Source organism: Hylobates moloch, unplaced genomic scaffold, assembly GCF_009828535.3.
Source record: "Hylobates moloch isolate HMO894 unplaced genomic scaffold, HMol_V3 SCAFFOLD_10, whole genome shotgun sequence".
NCBI lineage: Eukaryota > Metazoa > Chordata > Mammalia > Primates > Hylobatidae > Hylobates > Hylobates moloch.
In genome coordinates this window covers 26083201-26105044 of record NW_026652285.1, presented here as the reverse complement: position 1 = coordinate 26105044, position 21844 = coordinate 26083201, and the positions used below count along the sequence as shown (strand labels likewise).

At 52.6% G+C, this 21844-nt stretch overlaps 1 protein-coding gene across 1 annotated transcript; it reads left to right on the top strand.

Annotated features, from left to right (window-relative positions):
- The first annotated feature begins 237 nt into the window (after positions 1-237).
- CAVIN1 (caveolae associated protein 1) lies at positions 238-21385 on the top strand. The gene is made up of 2 exons (XM_032163670.2): positions 238-877; positions 18481-21385. Exons 1-2 carry the CDS (start codon positions 407-409, stop codon positions 19180-19182), a joined length of 1173 nt encoding a protein of 390 aa, XP_032019561.1. The 5' UTR covers positions 238-406; the 3' UTR covers positions 19183-21385.
- The last annotated feature ends 459 nt before the right edge of the window (positions 21386-21844 follow it).

Sequence of the window (21844 nt, the reverse complement as noted above, 5' to 3'; positions counted from 1 at the left end):
CTCAGCTCGCATTCCTCCGCCCGTCCCGCTCCCGCGGCCAGCGGAGGCCCTAGTCTCCCGCTCCAACTATTCCAACCATCCCGGGAAGGGTGGGGCGCTCGGCTCCTGGGTCCCCCTCCGCCGCCCCGCCTCGTCGATCTCCCCTTCTGCCCCGGTCCCTCCCTTTCTGGGGTGGGGCCAGCCAATCAGCGATCAGACTCCGGAGTTTGGCCGGGGAGCGGGGGAGCGCACCGATCCCCCGCCCAGCAGTTCTGGCCGCTGTCCCGGTGCGCACGGACGTGGCTCGAGTTTCCTCTGCTCTCCGCTCTCGCCCGCTCGCTCTCCACCCTTCCGCTCCTGCTTCTCTCCCGGTCTCCCGCTCCAGCTCCAGCTCCACCCGGCCGGCCCCGCACGGCTCCGGGTAGCCATGGAGGACCCCACGCTCTATATTGTCGAGCGGCCGCTTCCCGGGTACCCCGACGCCGAGGCCCCGGAGCCTTCCTTCGCTGGGGCTCAGGCGGCGGAGGAGCCGTCGGGGGCCGGCTCAGAAGAGCTGATCAAGTCGGACCAGGTGAACGGCGTGCTGGTGCTGAGCCTCCTGGACAAAATCATCGGGGCCGTAGACCAGATCCAGCTGACCCAAGCACAGCTGGAGGAGCGGCAGGCGGAGATGGAGGGCGCAGTGCAGAGCATCCAGGGCGAGCTGAGCAAGCTGGGCAAGGCGCACGCCACCACGAGCAATACGGTGAGCAAGCTGCTGGAGAAGGTGCGCAAGGTCAGCGTCAACGTGAAGACCGTGCGCGGCAGCCTGGAGCGCCAGGCGGGGCAGATCAAGAAGCTGGAGGTCAACGAGGCCGAGCTGCTGCGGCGCCGCAACTTTAAAGTCATGATCTACCAGGTGAGCCCACGGGGCGGAAGGCGCCCAGAGCTTCCGCGCCCGGCCCGCGTCCCCCGCCTGGGAGTTGGGGTGGGGAGACCTGCCCGTGGCGCTGCTCCCCTCCCAGCCTGGCCCGAGCGCCCGGGAGATCCACCCTCCTTCCGGCGAGCGCGGCTGGGGTGGGGTTGGGTGGGGTGGGATGGGGTGGAGGGAGCGGCGGACTCCTGGGGCGCGTAGAGGGGCGCGCTCAACACCTCGCACCTCCCCACTCAGATCCTTCTCTCCGGTCTCAAACTTGTAGCAGAACTTAATTAGCGGGTGGACTCGAGGACGCTGCCCCTCGCAGACCGCTCCCTCCCTAATTGGCTCTGTCAAACTTCTTCCTACTTGGGGGAATTTTCTAGGAAAGTCAGGGGTCCCTGGCGATCGTTGGGGTCCGCTGTAAGCGGACACTGGCTGCGGGGCCCGGGCCTGGGGCCTCCGCGCCTGCGGGCCTGATATAGCGGGTGATTCAGGACTCAGGCACGCACCAGCGGGGGCTGTGCCAAGCTGGGAACGCGACCGCCAACCTTCTCCCCCGACCCTGCGCCCCTGCGCCCCCGCGCCCCCGCATCGGCCTCGGCGGCCCACCCCTGTCCCCTCGCTGCTCTCTGCTCCTGGCCACCTGGCATTTTCAGGCCCTTGAGGACACCCTCACCCGCGGCGCGCGGGCACCCTGGGCCTCCTGGAAGAGGGCGGGGCTGGGCGGGGAAGAGTGGGCGTCAGGAGTGCAAGAGGGGCTGGTGGAGTGGGTGGACAGCCCCTGCGGGGTCTGGCGGCCTGGGCGCAGTCTGGGCTAGGTGAAACACCCCGCATGCCTGCGGGGGCGGGGGCCGGGCGCAGCAGCGCAGCTGGCGGGAGGAGGCTGGCTCCCCCACCCACCCCCCCACCCCGGCTCCGCCCGGGGCCACTTGTTGCTTTCTTTGCACCTCTCCCCATTCCTCCCACTTGGATAAAAATGTAGCTTTTGGATCATAACCCGCAATAAACCTGGGAGTCTCGGGTTTCTATGCTGTTCCTCTCCACGCCGCCTCCGCAGTGCCATCGGGGATGAGATTTTGGGCTGGGCGGGAAGTGTTCCAGCCTGGCTCCTCCCTGCCTCCCAAAGGCCTGCTGATGCTCCTAACCCCAGGGAGGCGGGATCATGTGGGGCAGGGGGGTTAGTCTATGCTCCACTCTCCCCTTCCTCTCCCTGCTGAAGGGAATGGAAAGAAAGGGAAGGCTGGATTTCCCACACCCTCCAAGTTAGAAGACCCCTTTCTGGGAGTTGTGGCTCTGCTGACTGCTCTGGGGCCTGGTCGAGCTAGGTTCTGAGTGACCATCTGGGGTGAGGTGAGGGGGTCCTTGGCTTGGTTTCCCCAGGAGGAGTTAAGATAGATGCAAATTAGGACAAGTATCTGGGAAGAGTAGAGACAGAAAGGTGGGTCAGCTGGTACCTATCTGAGGTGGTGGGACAGAGGCAGAAATGGCACTTGTCCCCCTCCCCACCCTTACCCACGGATGACAGACTCCTCCCAGGAGGCATATACGTGGCTTTTAAAGAGCTTTACTTCCCCTACTTAAGCACTATTTGGATAGAAAATGTTTGTCCAGAGCTATTTCCACTTAGTCTAACTGCTTGGAGGACGTGGGATGAGAGGGGGGCTTTTGACGTTTTTTAAGAGACCTGCTTAGTACTGGGGACATTGAGAGGAGCGGGACAAGACAGGGGTCTGGGACAAAAAGCCAGCTCTATATTTCCTCCAGAGCCTGGTGTGGCCAAGGGCCACCATGAAGAGCTCGAGGGGTGACCCTTCTCACTCTAACTGTCCCAGACCATAGAACCTGGGAAAAGTCTTGGCCTCGAAGTAAACTTCCCTATGCCAAAGATGGAGATTCTGAGAGAAGAAGGAAAGGTATGGAGCGAGAAAGACTTCTCTGCAGAGGCCACTGGCATCCCTCTGTTCCGCCCTCTCCAGCAATCTGCAGGGATATGTCTATATTTTAGGGGGTGGGAGGGAATGTGTTCTAATCACAGGTGGCTTCAAATGCACCTGCACTAAACCAAGGCCAGTGGGGGACAGAGAGTTGAGGTAGTAAGAGTAGCTCCAATGGAGTTCCAAACCCACAGAGGGAATAACTAAGAACTAAAATGGTCCCAACCTGGGGAGGACTTCAGACATAAGGAAAAGATTCCAGCAAATGGGGTGAGGATTTGGGAAAGCAGAACTTCTCTGAGCTGTAGAGCAGATATTCCAGGTGGGGATGATGGGGTGAGGACCCGGCTGCTGGAGGAAAGCAGAGGCTGCTCCTGCTCCTCCCCGAGGTCTGCAGGCCTGAGAAGGGAAGGAGGTAAAAATAGCTGTGTGCCTTGGCAGGCCTATTAGGGAAGATTGGGGGCAGCAGCATTTATGGTAAAGTCCGGCTGAAGGGGGAGGATGCTTGGGTGGCCAGGCAAAGAGACAGAGATTTGGAGAAAGTTTCCTGGGATGGTGTGAATTCTCTGGAAGGGCCATAGGGGAAGGGATGCTGTATTCCCCACTACAGGGGTGGGAGGTGATGATGTGGCAGTGGGGGCGGGGCAGAGGAGAACACCAAGGGATGGGAAGACCCCCGTTGTGGGATGGAGACATCTGGCCTTCCATACCCTATTCTTGGGGAGAAAAGGAGGGAATCCCTTGTAGGGCCCCATCCCATATTCAGGGAACTTCTAGACTTAATGATTTCACAGCTTAAGTTTGCATTTGAACACACACACACACACACACACAAACACACACACACACACAAAATTCAGCACCTCCCACCCCAAGATATCACAGCCCTCATCTTAAACTCACTTCTGAGTCATTACTGCCCTTCTCTGGCATTTCCTTCCCTGTCTCCCAAACAAAACCTAGCAGTTTGACATCGCATCCTATCAGGTGACACTTAGCTGGCAACAGCTAGTGAATGAGAGAAGTTAATTCTACTAGTTATAGGAGTTATTGGACTGAGGGCTGCAGGACGATCAGTTCAGATTGTGAATATAGAGGCAGTTGCTCTAAAATACCATGCAGAGGCCGGGCTAGGTGGCTCATGCCTGTAATCCCACCACTTTGGGAGGCCGAGGCAGGTGGATCACTTGAGGTCAGTAGTTCGAGACCAGCCTGGCCAACATGGTGAAACCCCTCTCTACTAAAAATACAAAAATTAGCCAGGCATGGTGGTGAGCGCCTGTAATCCTGGTTACTCGGGAGGCTGAGGCAGAAGAATGGCTTGAACCTGGGAGGCGGAGGTTGCAGTGAGCCGAGATCGTGTTACTGCACTCCAGCCTGGGTGACAGAGTGAGACTCCATCTCAAAAATAATAATAATAATAACAATAAGTAAATAAAATAAAATACCATAAAGATGAGTGGAGCTATGATCATTAAAGAGCCAATTCTTCCAGGCAACAATTTGTTTTTTGGGGTTTTTTGGTTTTGTTTTTCAGACAAGGTCTCACTCTGTTGCCCAAGCTGGAGTCCAGTGACACAGTCATATCTTACTGCAGTCTTGAACTCTTGGGCTCAAGTGATCCTCCTGGTTCAGCCTCCCGAGTAGCTAGGACTACAGGTGCTCACCACCATGCCTGGCAAATTGTTTGTTTTTTTTTTTCCATATTTGTAGGGTCCGGGGTCTCACTTAGTTGCCCAGGCTGATCTCAAACTCCTGGGTTCAAACAGTTCTCCTGCCTGGACCTCTCAAAGTGCTGAGACTACAGGCATGAGCTACCACGTGCATCCAGTTTGTTTATTTTTAAACTTAAAAAGGCTTTATTTTTAATTACTATGGCTACATAATAGTTGTACATATTTTTGGAGTACGTGTGATATTTCGAGACAAGTATGCAATGTATAATGATCAAATCAGGGTAATTAGAGTATCCATCATATCAAGCATTTATCATTTCCTTGTGTTAGGAACATCCCAATTCCACTCCTTTAATTATTTTGAAATATGCAATAATTTCCGTTAACTCTATCACCCTATTGTGCTACTGAACATTAGATCTTATTCTTTCTATCTAACTGTATTTTTGTACCCATTAACCATCCCTCCAGGCAACAATTTGGAGAGTAGAGCTCTTTTAGATCCAGAAAGCGGGGATAAAATGGAAATACAGGGCTGGGCGCGGTGGCTCACACCTGTAATCCCAACACTTTGGGAGGCCGAGGCAGGCGGATCACCTGAGGTGGGGAGTTTGAGACCAGCCTGACCAACATGGAGAAACCCTGTCTCTACTAAAAATACAAAATTAGCCAGGCGTGATGGTGCATGCCTGTAATCCCAGCTACTCAGGAGGCTGAGGCAGGGGAATCACTTGAACCCAGGAGGCAGAAGTTGCGGTGAGCCGAGATCGCGCCATTGCACTCCAGCCTGGGCAACAATAGCAAAACTCGGTCTCAAAAGAAAAAAAAAAAAAAAAGGAAATACAGTCATGCATTGCTTAATGACTGGGATATGTTCAGAGAAATGCAGTGTTAGGCCATTTCCTCACTGTGTGAACATCATAGAGTAACTTTACATAAACCTAAACAGTATAGCCTACTGCACACCTAGGCTGTATGATATAGCCTATTGCTCCTAGGCTACAAACCTATACAGCATGTTAATGTACTGAATACCGTAGGCAACTATAACACAATGGTAAGTATTTGTGTATCTAAATGTGTCTAAACATAGAAAAGGTGCAATAGCCCTGGCATGGTAGCTCATACCTGTAATCCCAGCACTTTGGGAGGCCGAGGCAGGTAGATCACTTGAGGTCAGAAGTTAGAGACTAGCCTGGCCAACATGGTGAAACCCCATCTCTAATTAAAAATACAAAAATTTGGCCGGGCGCGGTGGCTCACGCTTGTAATCCCAGCACTTTGGGAGGCCGAGGCGGGCGGATCACGAGGTCGGGAGATCGAGACCACGGTGAAACCCCGTCTCTACTAAAAATACAAAAAATTAGCCGGGCGTGGTGGCGGGCGCCTGTAGTCCCAAACGGAGGAGCTTGCAGTGACCGAGGCCATGATCCAGCCCTGGGACAGAGTGCCGTCTCAAAAAAAAAAAAAAAAGGTGTGGTGGTGGGTGCCTGTAATCCCAGCTACTTGGGAGGCTGAGGCAGGGGAATCGTTTGAACCTGGGAGACGGAGGTTGCACCTGGGCAAGACAGCAAGACTCTGTCTCAAAAAAATAGTATAGTATAGTAAATACATAACCAGTAACACAGTCATGTATTATCAATATCAAGTATTATGTACTGTATATAATTGTATGGGCTAGACTTTTATACAACTGGTAGTGCAGCAGGTTTGTTTACACCAGCAATCACCATAAACACTTGAGTAATTCATTTCACTAACACATTATGATGGCTACAATGTCATTAGATGATAGGAATTTTTTATCTCCACTACAGTCGTTTGTTTTTTTTTTTTATTTTGGAGACAAGTTTTCCCTCTGTTGCTCAGGCTAGAGTGCAGTGGCACGATCTTGGCTCACTGCAACCCCTCTGCCTCCCAGGTTCAAACAATTTTTCTTCTTCAGCCTTCCGAGTAGCTGGGATTTACAGGTGTGAGCCACCATGCCTGGCTAATATTTTTGTATTTTTAATAGAGACAGGGTTTCACCATGTTGACCAGGCTGGTCTCGAACTCCTGGCCTCAAGCAATCCACCTGCCTTGGCCTTCCAAAGTGCTGAGATTACAGGCATGAGCCACCACAACCAGCCTCCATTACAATCTTATGGGACCATGGTTGTGTATGCCATCCGTTGACTGAAACGTCGTTATGCGGCTCATGACTAAAAATGTGTTCTGGAGCAGTTTTGATGAGGCAAAGTCAGTGACCTACATATGGACCAGCAGTAAAGGCCCATCAGACCTGCTCCAAGTGCTTGGGGATAAGGGCCAGGAAGCATTTAAGGGATTAGGTGTCTCATGGGCATTAAAGGGTAGGGCACCAGGGCTGGAACGAGAGCCTGATGGCTTCTCCTCCCCAAATCGCAACCCAACCTGTACCTCTTTCCTGGATTCAATGCAAATTCGGGCTACATTGCTCCAGAAGAACCCCAAACCTTTGTCCAAAAATATTCTCAACCCAGGGCTGTGGTCCCTTTCATCCCTAAAACCCAGCGGCCATGGAGAGTATGCATAGTACATCCTTCCTCCCAAACTGAGTTTGAGTTGTTTTTCCCGGTCACTGGGTCCAAAGCAGGGAGGGTATTTTTAGGGGTATTCCCAAGACGAAACGAAATCATACTATTCCTGGGCTCCTCCCTCCCTTTTTTTTTTTTTTTCTTTTTGTGAAAGGGTCTTAGCCCTGCAGCCCAGGCTGGAGTGGTGGTATCATAGCTCACTGCAGCCTCAAACTCCTAGGCTCAAGCAATCCTCCCATCTCACAATCTCAGCCTCTCAAGTAGCTGGTACTACAGGCACAAGCCACCATGCCCAGCTAATTTTTAAATTCTTCTTTTTCTTCTTTCTTTCTTTTTTCTTTCTTTCTTTTCTTTTTCTTTCTTTCTCTGTCTCTCTCCCTTCCTTCCTTCCTTCCTTCCTTCCTTCCTTCCTTCCTTCCTTCCTTCCTTCCTTCCTTTCCTTCCTTCTTTCTGTCTTTGTTTCTTTCTTTTCTTCTTTCTTTGACAGAGTCTTGCTCTGTCACCCAGGCTGGAGTGCAGTAGCGTGATCTCAGCTCACTGCAAACTCCATCTCCCGGATTCAAGCAATTTTCATGCCTCACCGTCCTAAGTAGCTGGGATTACAGGCATACGGCACCACACCTGCCTAATTTTTGTATTTTTAGCAGAGACGGGGGTTTCACCATGTTGGCTAGGCTAGTCTCGAACTCCTGACCTCAGGTGATCCACCTGCCTCAGCCTCCCGAAGTGCTGGAATTACAGGTGTGAGCCACTGTGCCCAGCCTAAATTTTTTTTCTAGAGGGTCCCCACTGTTGCTCAGGCTTGTCTCGAATTCCTGGGCCTAAGTGATACTCCTGCCTTGGCCGCCCAAAGTGCTGGGGTTACAGGCGTGAGCCACCCGGCCTTTTTATTTTTATTTTTCATATTGTAAAGATCAAAGTCAAAAGCATGAGGAGACAACAAAGAGTGGGCAACTGATAGCAAGAGGGGAGGGGATATTATTGCTAAGCAACTAACCTCAGAAGTAGGAGTGGCTTGGGCCATTTTTTTTTGGAAATACAACATTGTGAATATTTTATCATTCTGTCATTATCATTTTTTAAATTTTTCTTTTCTTTTTTTTTTTTTTTTGTTTTTTGTTTTGTTTTGTTTTTCTGAGACAGGGTCTCGCTCTGTTGCCCAGGCTGGAATGTAGTGGTAGCTATCACAGCTCACTGCAGCCCTTGCCGTCCGGGCTCAAGCATTCCTCCTGCCTCAGGCCCCCAAGTAACTAGGACTACAGACGTGCACCACCACATCCAGCTAATTTTTGTATTTTTTGGTAGAGATGGGGTTTCTCCACATTGTCCAGGGTCTCCAATTCCTGAGCTCAAGCAATCCATCTGCCTCGGCCTCCCAAAGTGCTGGGATTACAGGCGTGAGCCATCGCACCCGGCCTCATTATACACTTCTTGAGCTAGAAGACACTTTGCAAATAATCAACTTCATCTCCTTCATTTTGTGGTTTAGGAAGCTGAGGCCCAGAGAGGGGAAGTCACTAGCCTATTGTCACTCAAGTGATTGGGAGTCAAACTGGAGCCAGAACCCAGGTGTACCCTTCCGCTACACTCACTGCTCCCCACCCCCTCCTTCCGTTCTGGGCTCTGCAGCAGAAAGCTGGGTGAAGACTAGCCCTGACTAACCTAGGGCTAGCTGTGGCTCTGCCACTTGCTCAGGGAGTTAGCTGCACATTCCTGGCCCTGGGGCTGCTTTGCGTGTGTTTGGGTGTGTGTGTGTGCAGTGTTGGCTATGAGTGGCCAGCATTGGTGGCCATTAGCTACTTAGCCTTGTGAGTGCTGAAGTAGAGGCAATGTGTGGTCACCTGGCCTGGTGACAGTGGGAGGGGAGAGGTGTAGGGGAGGGGAGGGGTGTAGGGGAGGGGAGGGGCGTAGGGGAGGAGTGGAGCTCCTGGTCAGCCGTGGTGTGCCCTGGCAGGGACTCCACACATGCCTAGGAGAGGAACATGTTGTTTCCCTTTCTCTTCAGGCTCTCTGCCACTCCCACCTCCTCCTTGTACCCTGCAGGGCAGGTTGGGACCTGCTGCTTTGTTTTTTTGAGACTACAGGCTTTATCAAATACTGCTATTGCCTGAGTCCAATAGTGCCCCCAAGTGTCCCTCTCTCCTGATTGCTCAAAGCAAGAAGCCTATTGTCTTCGGCAACTCAGCCCCTCAGGAGAGAGAGTTGGGGGCTGCCGCAGAGGTCCAGAGGTCCCGGGACATAGACTCACCTGTCATAAAAATAGCTTGGTTTTGCCAGGCACAGTGATGTGTGCCTGTAGTCCCAGCTACTCAATAAGTTGAGGCAGGAGGATTGCTTGAGACTAGGAGTTTGAGGCCAGGTTGGGCAGCATAGAGAGACCCTGTCTTAAAAAAAAAAAATAGAGCTTGGTTTTGGATCCTGATTTCTCTGTGCATTTTAGTGTATGATATCTTAAGTGGTAGCGAGAGGGAGGGGTGGTGAGGGAGACAGAAGGTGGGGACATGGCCAAAGGGAAATTGCCAGGATGTCTCTCTTCCATGCCTACCCCTCTCATTTGGGGTAGCATCCTGTGTTCACCCTACTCCAGGGAAGAATGAAAACAGATTAATCTGGGCACACTGACTAATGCCTGTAATCCCAGCACTTTGGGAGGCTGAGGTGGGTGGACCAATTGAGGTCAGGAGTTCAAGACCAGCCTGGCCAACATGGCGAAACTCCGTCTCTACCAAAAATACAAAAAAAATTAGCTGGGCATGGTGGCACACACCTGTAATCCCAGCTACTAGGGAGGCTGAGGCAGGAGAATCACTTGAACTCAGGAGGCAGAGGTTGCAGTGAGCCAAGATCATGCCACTGTACTCCACAGCCTGGGTGACAGAGCAAGACTCCGTCTAAAAAAAAACAACAACAAAACTGGGATTGGCAGAGTCTGACTCTGAAGACAGTGAAGTTGTGTGCCTTCGTATTTACTCATCTGAGCCTCCCCAGTTATAATCCAACAACTGGCCCCTTAGAAAACTCCTTATCCACCCCTAGCAGCCTCCGTAGTCTTCCTATGATTATGGCTGGGGAAGGGTTGGAGGTGGAAGCCCAAGAATGGGACTGGGGAATATTGTAGAGGGAGGAAGAGGGGGTTCAACTGAAGCTGTGTTTATTAATTCATGGGCTTGAGTTTGCCTCACCCCTTTTGGCCCCAGGGACCTCTTTTTTTTTCTTTTTGAGACAGAGTCTTGCTCTGTCACCCAGGCTGGAGTGAAGTGGCTGGACCTCAGCTCACTGCAACCTTCACCTCCCCGGTTCAAGCAATTCTCCTGCCTCAGCCTCCCTAGTAGCTGAGATTACAGGCATGTACCAACAGGCCCCACTAACAGTATTTTTTGCAGAGATCTGGGCCATGTTGCTGAGGCTGGTCTTGAACTCCTGGGCTTAAGGGATCCACCCACCTTGGCCTCCAAAGTGCTGGGATTACAGGGATTACAGGCATGAGCCACTGTGCCCAGCTCCCAGGGCCCTCTTGATGAAGCATTTAAAATGAGTTTCTAGGCCAAGCATTGTGGTGGCTCATGCCTGTAATCCCAGCACTTTGGGAGCCCAAGGAGGGCAGATCACTTGAGGTCAGGAGTTCAAGACCAGCCTGGCCAATATGGTGAAACTCTATCTCTGCTAAAAATTCAAAATATTAGCTGGGCACGGTGGCATGCGCCTGTAATCCCAGCTACTTGGGAGGCCGAGGCAGGAGAATCGCTTGAACCTAGGAGACGGAGGTTGCAGTGAACCGAGATCAGAGATCACGCCACTGCACTACAGTTTAGCAGCCTGGGCGATAGAGAGAGACTCCATCTCAAAAAAAAAAAAAAAAAAAAATAGGCCAGGCGCAGTGGTTCCCGCCTGTAATCCCAGCACTTTGGGAGACCGAGACAAGAGGATCACTTGAGGTCAGGAGATCGAGACCAGCCTGGCCAACACAGTGAAAACCGTTCTCTACTAAAAATACAAAATTAGCTGGGCGTGGTAGCATGCACCTGTAATCCCAGCTGTTCGGGAGGCTGAGGCAGGAGAATTACTTGCCTGGGAGGTGGAGGTTGCAGTGAGCCAAGATCGTGCCACTGCACTCCAGCCTGGGCAACAGAGTGAGACTCTGTCTCAAAAAAATAAAATAAAATAAAATAAAATAGTTTCTAGCCTGGGCAACATAGCGAGACCTTGTCTCTACCAAAAAAAACAAAAAACAAAAACAAAAACAAAATTAGCCGGGTTTGATGGTACACACCTGTAGTCCTAGATATTTGAGAGGCTGAGGTAAGAAGGTTGCTTGAGCCCAGGAGTTGGAGGCTGCAGTGAGCTATGATTGTGCACTGCACTCCAGCCTGGGCAACAGAGCAAGACCCCATTTCTAAAAAAAAAAAAAAAAAAAAGTGGTTTATTTCCATCCTAATACATTGTGCTCCCCTCCCTACTCACCAGCCCCTACTCTGCATGCCACCAAGCCCCTTTTTCTCAACTCCTTTCGCACCCACTCCAAGCCCCATTTAAACCCCTTTTCCTCATCTTAGCCCAAGAAGAAGCCGAATGCACCCTCTGACCTGGCCACACCCAAGATCGTGCCTTTTGACCTGCCTGAGACTGAGCCCTTTGACCTGAAGCCTGAGACAGTGCCTGAGCTCCCACCCTTTGACCAGACGCCTAGGGCACTGCCGTATTACCCAGAGCCTGGGCCCCGGCCCACCCCAGAGGAGCCGACAGCCGGTGGGAGTGTTTAGGTTCTCCCGGATCCCGTTCTGTGGGTGTAGGGTATCTCTCCAGTCTACTGTCAGCCCACAGCCTGGTGGCGATCACTGCCAGGAGGGCCACCATCCCCAGCCACTGCCCACTGTGGACGGGTGCCGGGTACTGTGAGAACACTGGCGTTATGCAGAGTTCAGGAGAATGGGGTGTATACAGTGGGGGTGGGAGGGGAATGGAAGGGGCCTCCCCACTTCTTGGTTTCTGTTTTTAATAGTAAATGCTCCCCCACACTTAAGCTGCACCCGAAGGCTGCCCAGCATGAAGGCGCATGGCTTCTGGTTCTGCCCTTCCCCCTGCTGCCTCCTCCTCAGGGACAACCCAGTTTGGCTCAAAGCCTCTTTGGAGAGGGCCGTCATGAGGCCCAGGCCCGGGGTCTGTTCTGTGCCCTCTCCACCCACTCCCTGCAGCTGAGGAAAACATTTACACGTATTTTTTCCAGTTTCTTTTAGAAAATGCTTTGCAAAGAGATCGCTTATGTTTGCCAGATCCTGCCTTGGGTGGGGTGCCCAAAAGCTGCCAACTCACAGAGGCCAGGAGGGGGACATTCTAGCTGGCTCTGGCTCAGGACCTCTGGCCTTCCTATAGCAGAGTGTTTCTCAACTTAAAAAAAATATTTTAAAAAAATTTTTTTTAGAGATGGGGTCTTACCCAGCCCAGGCTGGTTCTGAACTCCTGGGCTCAAGTGATCCTCCCGCCTCAGCTTCCCAAAGTGCTGGGATTACAGGTGTGAGCCACCTCACCCAGCCAATTTTTGTTGTTGTTGTTTTCATAATCACTCCCATGTAGAGACATTTTAGTTTTTTTTTGAGACATAGTCCTACTCCGTCACCCAGGTTGGAGTGCAGTGGAGTGATCTCTGCTCACTACAACCTCGGCCTCCTCTGTTCAAGTGATTCTCCTGCCTCAGCCTCCCGAGTAGCTGGGATTACAGGCATGTGCCACCACACCCAGCTAGTTTTTGTATTTTTTGGTAGAGATGGGGTTTCTAACTCCTGACCTCAGGTGATCTGCCCGCGTTGGCCTCCTGGGATTACAGCCCGCTGGGATTACAGGTGTGAGCCACCGCCCCTGGCCCTTTCAGATTTTTTTTTTTTTTTTTTGAGACAGAGTCTTGCTCTGTCGCCAGGCTGGAGTACAGTGGCACAATCTCGGCTCACTGCAATCTCCGCCTCCCTGGTTCAGCCTCCCGAGTAGCTGGGATTACAGGCTTGTGCCACCACACCCAGCTAATTTTTGTATTTTTAGTAGAGACGGGGTTTCACCATGTTGGCCAGAATGGTCTCGATCTCCTGACCTCGTAATCTGCCCACCTCGGCCTCCCAAAGTGCTGGGATTACTGGCGTGAGTCACCACACCCGGCCCCTTTTAGATAGTTGTAACCAAGCTGTTCATCTCCCTCATGAAATGTTAAAACAATAGATAAACTGTATATCCGTTTATGTACTGCGGCTCTTGGGAGTGGCACAAATCATTGTGATATCTAAGTCCCCTCCCAAACTCCAAGAATCAATTTTCACCCTTTCGGATGCAATTTCACCCCTGCCAAGAATGCATGCTAGAGCAGAAGGGAGGGACACTTCTGCCCTTGGGGTCTCTCATCTCCTTGTCTTAGCAACCTCTAGCAGAGGTCCTGAGTTTTAAAGACGTTCTCCCCCCTTCACCTCTCCCCTCCTCTGCACCCTCTTCTCTTCTAACATACACCCTAAGCAGATCCTGGGTCTCTGAATTACCACTCCAGTCTCCTCCAGCCATTCCCAGGCAGTGGTTGGGGACCTAGAGCTGGTCAGCCCTAAGTCAAGAGAGCCTCCTACCCAGACCCATGTGGCGTCTGTCCCTTCTCCCTAACAAATGTGGAGTGCCTGGCCAAGGGCCAGATTCGTAATAGGTGCTCAATGACATTATAATCTTATAAAAATCTTCCTAAGCCAGATCTCAAGTTTAGACAGCAGGGTTGGGGGTGGAGTGGAAGAAGCTAGGAGCATCCCTGTGGCTCCTCTACATCCATCGAGGATTGAGGAGCTGTATGTGCTTGGCAAAGGGCAGGGGGAGCTGTACATGCTTTTGTTCAGACCTGGTCATTAAAGGTAACTGGAAACCAAGCCTGTTGGGAGTGGTGGTTTTGTTTAATAAAAACGGGAAACAGAACGAGCAGAGCCATCCCTCCTTGCCATCCCCTGAGGTCCTTCCTTTGGCTTAGGAGCTCTGCCAGGGAAGTAGGGGTGGGACAAGGGTGCCTGGCCTGTGTGCCCAGGGTGGAGGGAGATGATTTTGGATTGTGTTTGTGGTGGTTGTACCAGCAGGCAGATGGGTGGGACCAAGACAGCACTCCAAGGCTGTGAGTCATGGGGGAAACCTGGCCTGGAGTGGAGAGGAAAAGCTGATGGTGGAATACCCTCTCCAGAGCCAGCCCATTGGACATTATCCCAGGATTCAGCTCAAGTTGTTTTTGTCTCCTGTCCCCTGACCTTCCACCAAGAAGGCAGCTTCTATGGTGTAAGCCGTCACTCCAGGGGAAGACTACGATGAATGAGGTTAGAGCCCCCAGATCCCTTACTGGTCTGGAGAGATTTCTAAATCCAGGAATAAACCTCCCCTTGGCCAGACACAGTGGCTCATGCCAGAAATCTCAGCACTTTGGGAGGCCGAGGCAAGGGGATCACTTGAGCCCAGGAGTTTGAGACCAGCCTGGGCAACATAGTGAGACTCTGCCTGTACAAAAACTACAAAAATTAGCTGGGCATGGTGGCATGCGCCTGTAGTTCCAGCTACTTAGGAGGCTGACGTGGGAGGATCACTAGAGCCCAGGAGGTTGAGGCTGTAGTGACCTGTAATCATGCCACTGCACTTCAGCCTGGTTGACAGAACAAGATCCCATCTCAAAACAAACAAACAAAAACACACAAATGGCCAGATGCGGTGGCTCATGCCTGTAATCCCAGCACTTCGGGAGGCCGAGGTGGGAGGATCACTTGAGGTCAGGAGTTCAAGATCAGCCTGGCCAACATGGTGAAACCCTGTCTCTACCAAAAAATACAAAAACTAGCTGGGTGTGGTGGCATATGCCTGTAATCCCAGCTACTTGGGAGGCTGAGGCAGGAGAACCGCTTGAACCCAGGAGGCAGAGGTTGCAGTGAGCCGAGATCGTGCCACTGCACTCCAACCTGGGTGACAGAGTGAGACCATGTCTCAAAAAAAAAAAAAAAAAAAAAGGCCGGGCACGGTGGCTCACACCTGTAATCCCAGCACTTTGGGAGGCTGAGGAGGGTGGATCACATGAGGTTGGGAGTTCAAGACCAGCCTGATCAACATGGAGAAACCCCGTCTCTACTAAAAATACAAAATTAGCTAGGTGTGGTGGCACGTGCCTGTAATCTCAGCTATTTGGGAGGCCCAGGCAGGAGAAACGCTTGAACCCAGGAGGTGGAGGTTGCGGTGAGCCAAGATCGTGCCATTGCACTCCAGCTTGGGGAACAAGAGCAAAACTCCATCTCAAAAAAAAAAAAAAAAAAAAAACCAAAAAACAAAAACCTCCTCTCCCTAGGATTGCTGCCTTATGTTGTAGTTTGAGAGCTTTCATGAGGCACTAGGAAGATGGCATTGGCTATAAGAAGTCTGTAGCTCTCTCCCCAGTCCCATTCACTTCCAAGTTCAGCTGCCAAAGACCTTTATCTAGGAAGCCAGAGGCCAGGAAAACCAGTCAGCTCAGCCTTTAGGGGTGGGGTGGAGCAGGCAGCAGGGGTAGGGGAGAAGCGGGTGATGCTGGGGGTAGGGCAGAGAGACAAAGTGGATTTGTTTTCCAGCAGCTGGGGCTGTTTCCTGACTATTCCCTGCCTGTCACCCTTAATCCCTCCCTAGCCTATTCACATTGTCTGAGTTTAGTGAAAGGAGGGGCTCTCTCCACCGTTTGGTGGGGCGTGGGTGGGTTTTTAGTCTGGTAGGTTATGAAGGAAAGATCAGAGCTGAATTTTTTAAAATATATATATACTGGGCCTGCAGGTAAATTCTGGGTGGAGATGGATGAAGAGGGCTTAGATCCTACAATGATGTATAAGTCTTAACTGATACTCACTCCAGCAGCAGACAGGGTAAGGGTGATTGTAGGAGCCCAAAGTGAATGACTGGAAATCAGAGGGAATGCAAAGAGAAGTTGAGACCCTCCTACACTCAGAACAAGGAAAATACACTTCAATTCCTCAGTGAATGATAAGAGGCAGAGGGATAAACAAAATGCCCTAGGATGCCCATGATCTGCACTAAGCCGCCTATGGCAGGTGGAGACTACAAGTCCCAGCATGCCCTGTGCCCAGGTCACCTTGCCTGCTGGGAGGTGTAGTTGAGTAACAGAGAGCTGGAGGTGGCTTGGTGCCCAGCAGAGCTGATGCCCAGATGAGAGAAGAGGTGGAGCCAGCATTCCCTCTTTGTCCCTGCTAATGCTATTGACAAGAAGGGAAGGAAGTTGGGAGAGGGTGTTCCTAGTTTTCAGTGTAAACCAGGAAACTCTGGGGGGATGTTGATGGGAGGGAAGAGGAAAGAGGTTGGGGGCTGTGGAAGGAATTTCTGTAGCAGGTGGTGCAGAGATACCGAGCAGCCTATGTATAGGGGTGTGTGTGTGTGTGTGTGTGCGTGTGTGTGTGTGTGTGTGTGTGTGTGTGTGTGTCTGTGAGAGGACTCAGTTTATGTTGCCTCATTTTCTTAGGGGACAGGATTTTTCTCGCAATTCTGGGAAATGGTCTTCAGAAAACCCTTTAGAAAAGCGACTATCTCTCATTCCTTCATTTGAAGTCCCTAAAGGGAGTCTGGGCCAAAGAGGAGATCCTATTGATGATCTTGGTCTGCTCTTTTCCTTTCTGTGCTCAGCCTCCCTTGCTTTCTGATGGGGGTGGAGGTGGGGGAGGGAGTGATCCAGAGATTCTGAAATGTTGGCTAGAGTCAAGGTCTTGGAAAATCTTCCTGGAATGGAAAGTAGTTCTGGTGCTAAGTCCTCCAAGGAGAAGACAGAAAAGCAAAGAACTGGCTCTGAGCTCCAGGGTCATGGGGAATCTGAGACCACCCATCCTACTCTTAGACCCCTGAGCTCAGGCTTTGTGCCGGGCACAAGGGGTAGGGAAAGCAAGAATTGAAAAGTAATCTCTCTTCTATCCCAAGGTAGGGAAGTCGCAACCAGAAGAAATATCCAGACTGGGGAGAAAACATGTCCGTGGCTCCCAGCCAGCTTCTTCCTCTTTCTAACATCAATTTCTAAATGTGGGGGAGGGGGAGAATGACCACTGGTAGAGCCAAACAGTATGAAGGAGTCAAGGAAGGTGGAGGTGGAGGAGGGTGGACCACAGTTCTCCATCTCTAAGGCTGGTTCTGAAATAGCTTGAGGCCGGGAGCAGTAGCTCATGCCTGTAATCCCAGCACTTTGGGAGGCCAAGGTGGGTGGATCGTTTGAGGTCAGGGGTTCGAGACCAATCTGACCAACATGGTGAAACCCCGAGTCTACTAAAAATACAAAAAAAATTAGCCAGGTGTGGTGGTGCGTGCCTGCAGTCCCAGCTACTCAGGAGGCTGAGGCAGGAGAATTGGTCGAACCTGGGAGGCGGAGGTTGCAGTGAGCAGAGATCGTGTCACTGCACTGCAGCCTGGGCGACAAAGCGAGACTCCATCTAAAAAAAAAAAAATGAAATAGCTTGACTCTGGGAAATGCACTCCCTTTACTTTACCTGCTTGGGTGGGTAGGTGTAGCTGTGGGCTCAAATCCCTACCCGCTTTCAGCCTAAACAGACACTCCCACCACTTGCTTTTCGGCCTGGCTCGGGCAGTGTGCGATTTGCGGCACCAGAGGGCGCTCCGCCCATTTCCAAAGTGGAGCTGTGTCTCCCGAGGGCCGCAGTGGTTTAATATCATCTGCGGGTGGACAGGGCGCAGGACAGTGTTGGACCACCACAGAGATTTTAGCCCAAGTGCAATTATTACGCAGCCCCATCTCCGACCCGAAGCTTGGTCCCCTGCTCGCGCGGTCTGTTTAGTCACCATTCGTTCAACACTCATGTATTTTTTTAGAGAATGGCGGCGCGAGGCCGGGTGCGGTGGCTCACGCCTGTAATCCCAGAATTTTGGGAGGCCGAGGTGGGCGGATCACCCGAGATCGGGAGTTCCAGCCTGACCAATTGGGAGACCAGCCTGACCAATATGGAGAAACACCGTCTCTACTAAAGATACAAAATTTAGCCGGGCGTGGTGGCGGGCACCTGTAATCCCAGCTACTCGGGAGGCTGAGGCAGGAGAATTGCTTGAACCCGGGAGGCAGAGGTTGCGGTGAGCCAAGATCGCGCCCACTGCACTCCAGCCTGGGCAACAGAGCGAGACTCCGTTTAAAAAAAAAAAAAGAGAGAGAGAATGGCGACGCGGGGTTGGGGGACCGGAGATGGGGGCTATGTTGCCCAGGCTTGTCTCAAACTCCTGGACTCAAGCCATCCTCCTGCCTCGGTCTCCCAGAGCGCTAATATTACAGGCGTGAGCCTACACACATTTATTGAGCGCCCGCCAGTTTCCTGGGGACCACGAGCGTCCCGTGCTCCCCTCTCTCCAGGATCGTCACCGCCCTGACTCAGGCTCGCCCACGTCCCCCTCCTCCGACCCCTCTCATGTCCCTTCTCCTCTTCCCTTAGGATGAAGTGAAGCTGCCGGCCAAACTGAGCATCAGCAAATCGCTGAAAGAGTCGGAGGTGCTGCCAGAGAAGGAGGGCGAGGAGCTGGGCGAGGGCGAGCGGCCCGAGGAGGACGCAGCGGCGCTGGAGCTGTCGTCGGACGAGGCGGTGGAAGTTGAGGAGGTTATTGAGGAGTCCCGCGCAGAGCGTATCAAGCGCAGCGGCCTGCGGCGCGTGGACGACTTCAAGAAGGCCTTCTCCAAGGAGAAGATGGAGAAGACCAAGGTGCGTACCCGCGAGAACCTGGAGAAGACGCGCCTCAAGACCAAGGAAAACCTGGAGAAGACGCGGCACACTCTGGAGAAGCGCATGAACAAGCTGGGCACGCGCCTGGTGCCCGCCGAGCGGCGCGAGAAGCTGAAGACGTCGCGGGACAAGTTGCGCAAATCCTTCACGCCCGACCACGTGGTGTACGCGCGCTCCAAGACCGCGGTCTACAAGGTGCCGCCCTTCACCTTCCACGTCAAGAAGATCCGCGAGGGCCAGGTGGAAGTGCTCAAGGCCACGGAGATGGTGGAGGTGGGCGCCGACGACGACGAAGGCGGCGCGGAGCGCGGGGAGGCCGGCGACCTGCGGCGCGGGAGCAGCCCCGACGTGCATGCGCTGCTGGAGATCACCGAGGAGTCGGACGCCGTGCTGGTGGACAAGAGCGACAGCGACTGAGCCGCCCCCGCCGCCACCCACCCCATTCCTCGCTCCTTCCGAACTTCCTCTTTCGCATTCTCTCTCGGCCCGAACTGGCTGAGATTTTTCTAAATTGAAAACACGCCCCTCCCCCACACCTCCAGGAACTCCCCTCCCAGTCTTAGAGCTGTTAGGACCCGATGGGGAGGCAGCCCCCGCAGTGGACAGCCCCCGCTTGGACACAGTCCGGGTGGAATGGGAAGGGAATGGTCAATCCCTGTCCTGGTTGTCCAAGTCGGGATCTCAGAGGAAATTGCAGTGATTCCACGGTTAGGCCCCCCTAGGGGGGCTGCCTTCCCCTCAGCCTCTCCCCACACCACCCACCCAGCTGCTGTCATTCCGCTCACTGAGCTCTTCTTCATTCTCACCCTGACCCCTGGGGGACTCAAAGCCAAAACTGCCCAAAGAGGAAAGATTGAATCCTAAAGGGGATCCTTGCCCCCATGGGAGGCCCCCTACTAGAAGGACGTGAAAGCAGCTTTTGGGGGAAACTGAGGCAGTGGGGAAGACAGAGCAGAATGAGCCCTCACCCTGGCTGGGGGTCCAGCACAGGCTGTATCTGCAGAGGGTCCCAGAGGAACACTGGAGCCAAGAGAAGCCCTGGGAAGGAGGGGTGGGGAACGACATGCATGTGAGGGATGGCACACTGCTGTGTTTATGCACCTGTACACAGGAGCGCATGGCCATGGCTTTGGAAAGGAGAATGGGAAAATAGGAGAAGGTCGGCCGGGCTTGGTGGCTTATGCCTGTAACCCCAGCACTTTGGGAGGCCGAGGTGGGCGGATCACCTGAGGTCAGGAGTTCGAGACCAGCCTGGCCAACACCCCATCTCTACTAAGCGAAAACCCATCTCTACTAAAATTACAAAAATTAGCCGGGCGTGGTGGCGCATGCCTGTAATCCCAGCTACTTTGGAGGCTGAGGTGGGGAGAATTGCTTGAACCTGGGAGGTGGAGGTTGCAGTGAGCCAAGATCGTGACACTGCACTCCAGCTTGGGTGACAGAGTGAGACTCCATCTCAACAGAAGGAAAATAGGAGAAGGTGGAAATGGGTGAAGAGAGAAGTCCCCTCACTAGCTGCATGAGAAATCTATCTTACTGTGGTTCTCCATGGGCAGCAGGACCATTTTTCAGAATCAAGAGGGAGGACAGTGTGAGAAGGCAATGATCCAAAGAGGACAGAGAGGTCAGCCCTACCCGACCCCTCAAATGGGCTCTCAGAGGCACCCCCAGGGGCAGCCCATTTCTCAAAGTCCAGAAAATTAGGGTCCCAGAAGGGGGCAGTAGCAGGCTGGGAGTTAGGAGGGAGAGCAGGGTGCTGGCCCTGCCACCAAGTTGAGAGCTGGAGGGGAGGTGGGGAGAGCACATCACAGAGCAGCCAGCCCTGGTTCACTCCTGGCAGTTTCTTAAGCTCCTTCCCTAGCCGGGCTTGGTGGCATGTGCCTGTGGTCTCAGCTACTCGGGAGGCTGAGGTGGGAGGATCGCCAGAGCCCAGGAGTTTGAGGCTGCAGTGAGCTATGATCGTGCCTCTGTGCTCCATCCTAGGCAACAAGTGAGACGCTGTTTAAAAAAGAAAAAATCCTTCCCTAGAACTAGTATCCTAAAGCTGCAGAGCTAGCCAAGACCTCATTGGTTTCCTTGTCCTTGGGGTGCCTTTCCTTAATCTTTGGGGCTGAAGGGAGTGTTGCTCCCAGTCCAGAGGCCTGATTCTGTTCAGATCAGGTTCTCAAGACACGAGTCCCCTTGTTCCTCCCCACTAAAGGGGGTTTGTCAGAAGCAAGAACAGCCCCTCTCCCCAGTCACAGCCTGAAGGGAGGCCCCGAGAGCTTCCTCCTTCCCCCGACCGGCTCCTTACCTTCTCTGCCCTGCTTTTTAGAACTGCAGCTCATTGTTTTAAGGGATTGGGGGAGGGAGCCTGGGGACACAAACGTTTTATACAATACAAAGCTTTGCTTTTTTTTTTTTTTCCTTCCTTTTCCCTTTCTGGGTTCTCTTCTCTCCTCTGAATGGTTGAAGGCCCCTCTGCTGAGGGAGGTTGGGGATTGTGGGACAAGGTCCCTTGGTGCTGATGGCCTAAAGGGGCCTGAGCTGTGGGCAGATGCAGTTTTCTGTGGGCTTGGGGAACCTCTCACGTTGCTGTGTCCTGGTGAGCAGCCCGACCAATAAACCTGCTTTTCTAAAAGGATCTGTGTTCAATTGTATTCTGTGAAGGCAGTTACATAGGGTTACAGAGGGCAGGTGGGAAGGAGGGAGAAAGAGAAGGAGGGAGAACTGTTGGTATAAACTTGTCTCACGTGCCTGGGGTGGGGGAAGGCCAGGGAGATAACAATAATTGCCAATTTATTGAGCCCTTACTCTCTGCCAGGAACTGTTCTAAGCACTTTGGTATGCAATTGCTTATTTAATCTCATAACAGCCCCACTAGGCAGAGCCTATCATTGTCATTCCCAGTCTAGATATGAGGAAACAGTGACTTGTCTAAGGTGCCATAGCTGGGAAGCAGTGGAGCTGGGATTCAAAGGCACCTGGATCCTCAATCTGTTTCATGGTTATAACCCTGTGTCTGTACCGGGTTGTACAGTCTGTTTCATGGTTATAACCTTGTGTCTGTACAGGGTCTGTAACCCTGTGCCCCCTGGAT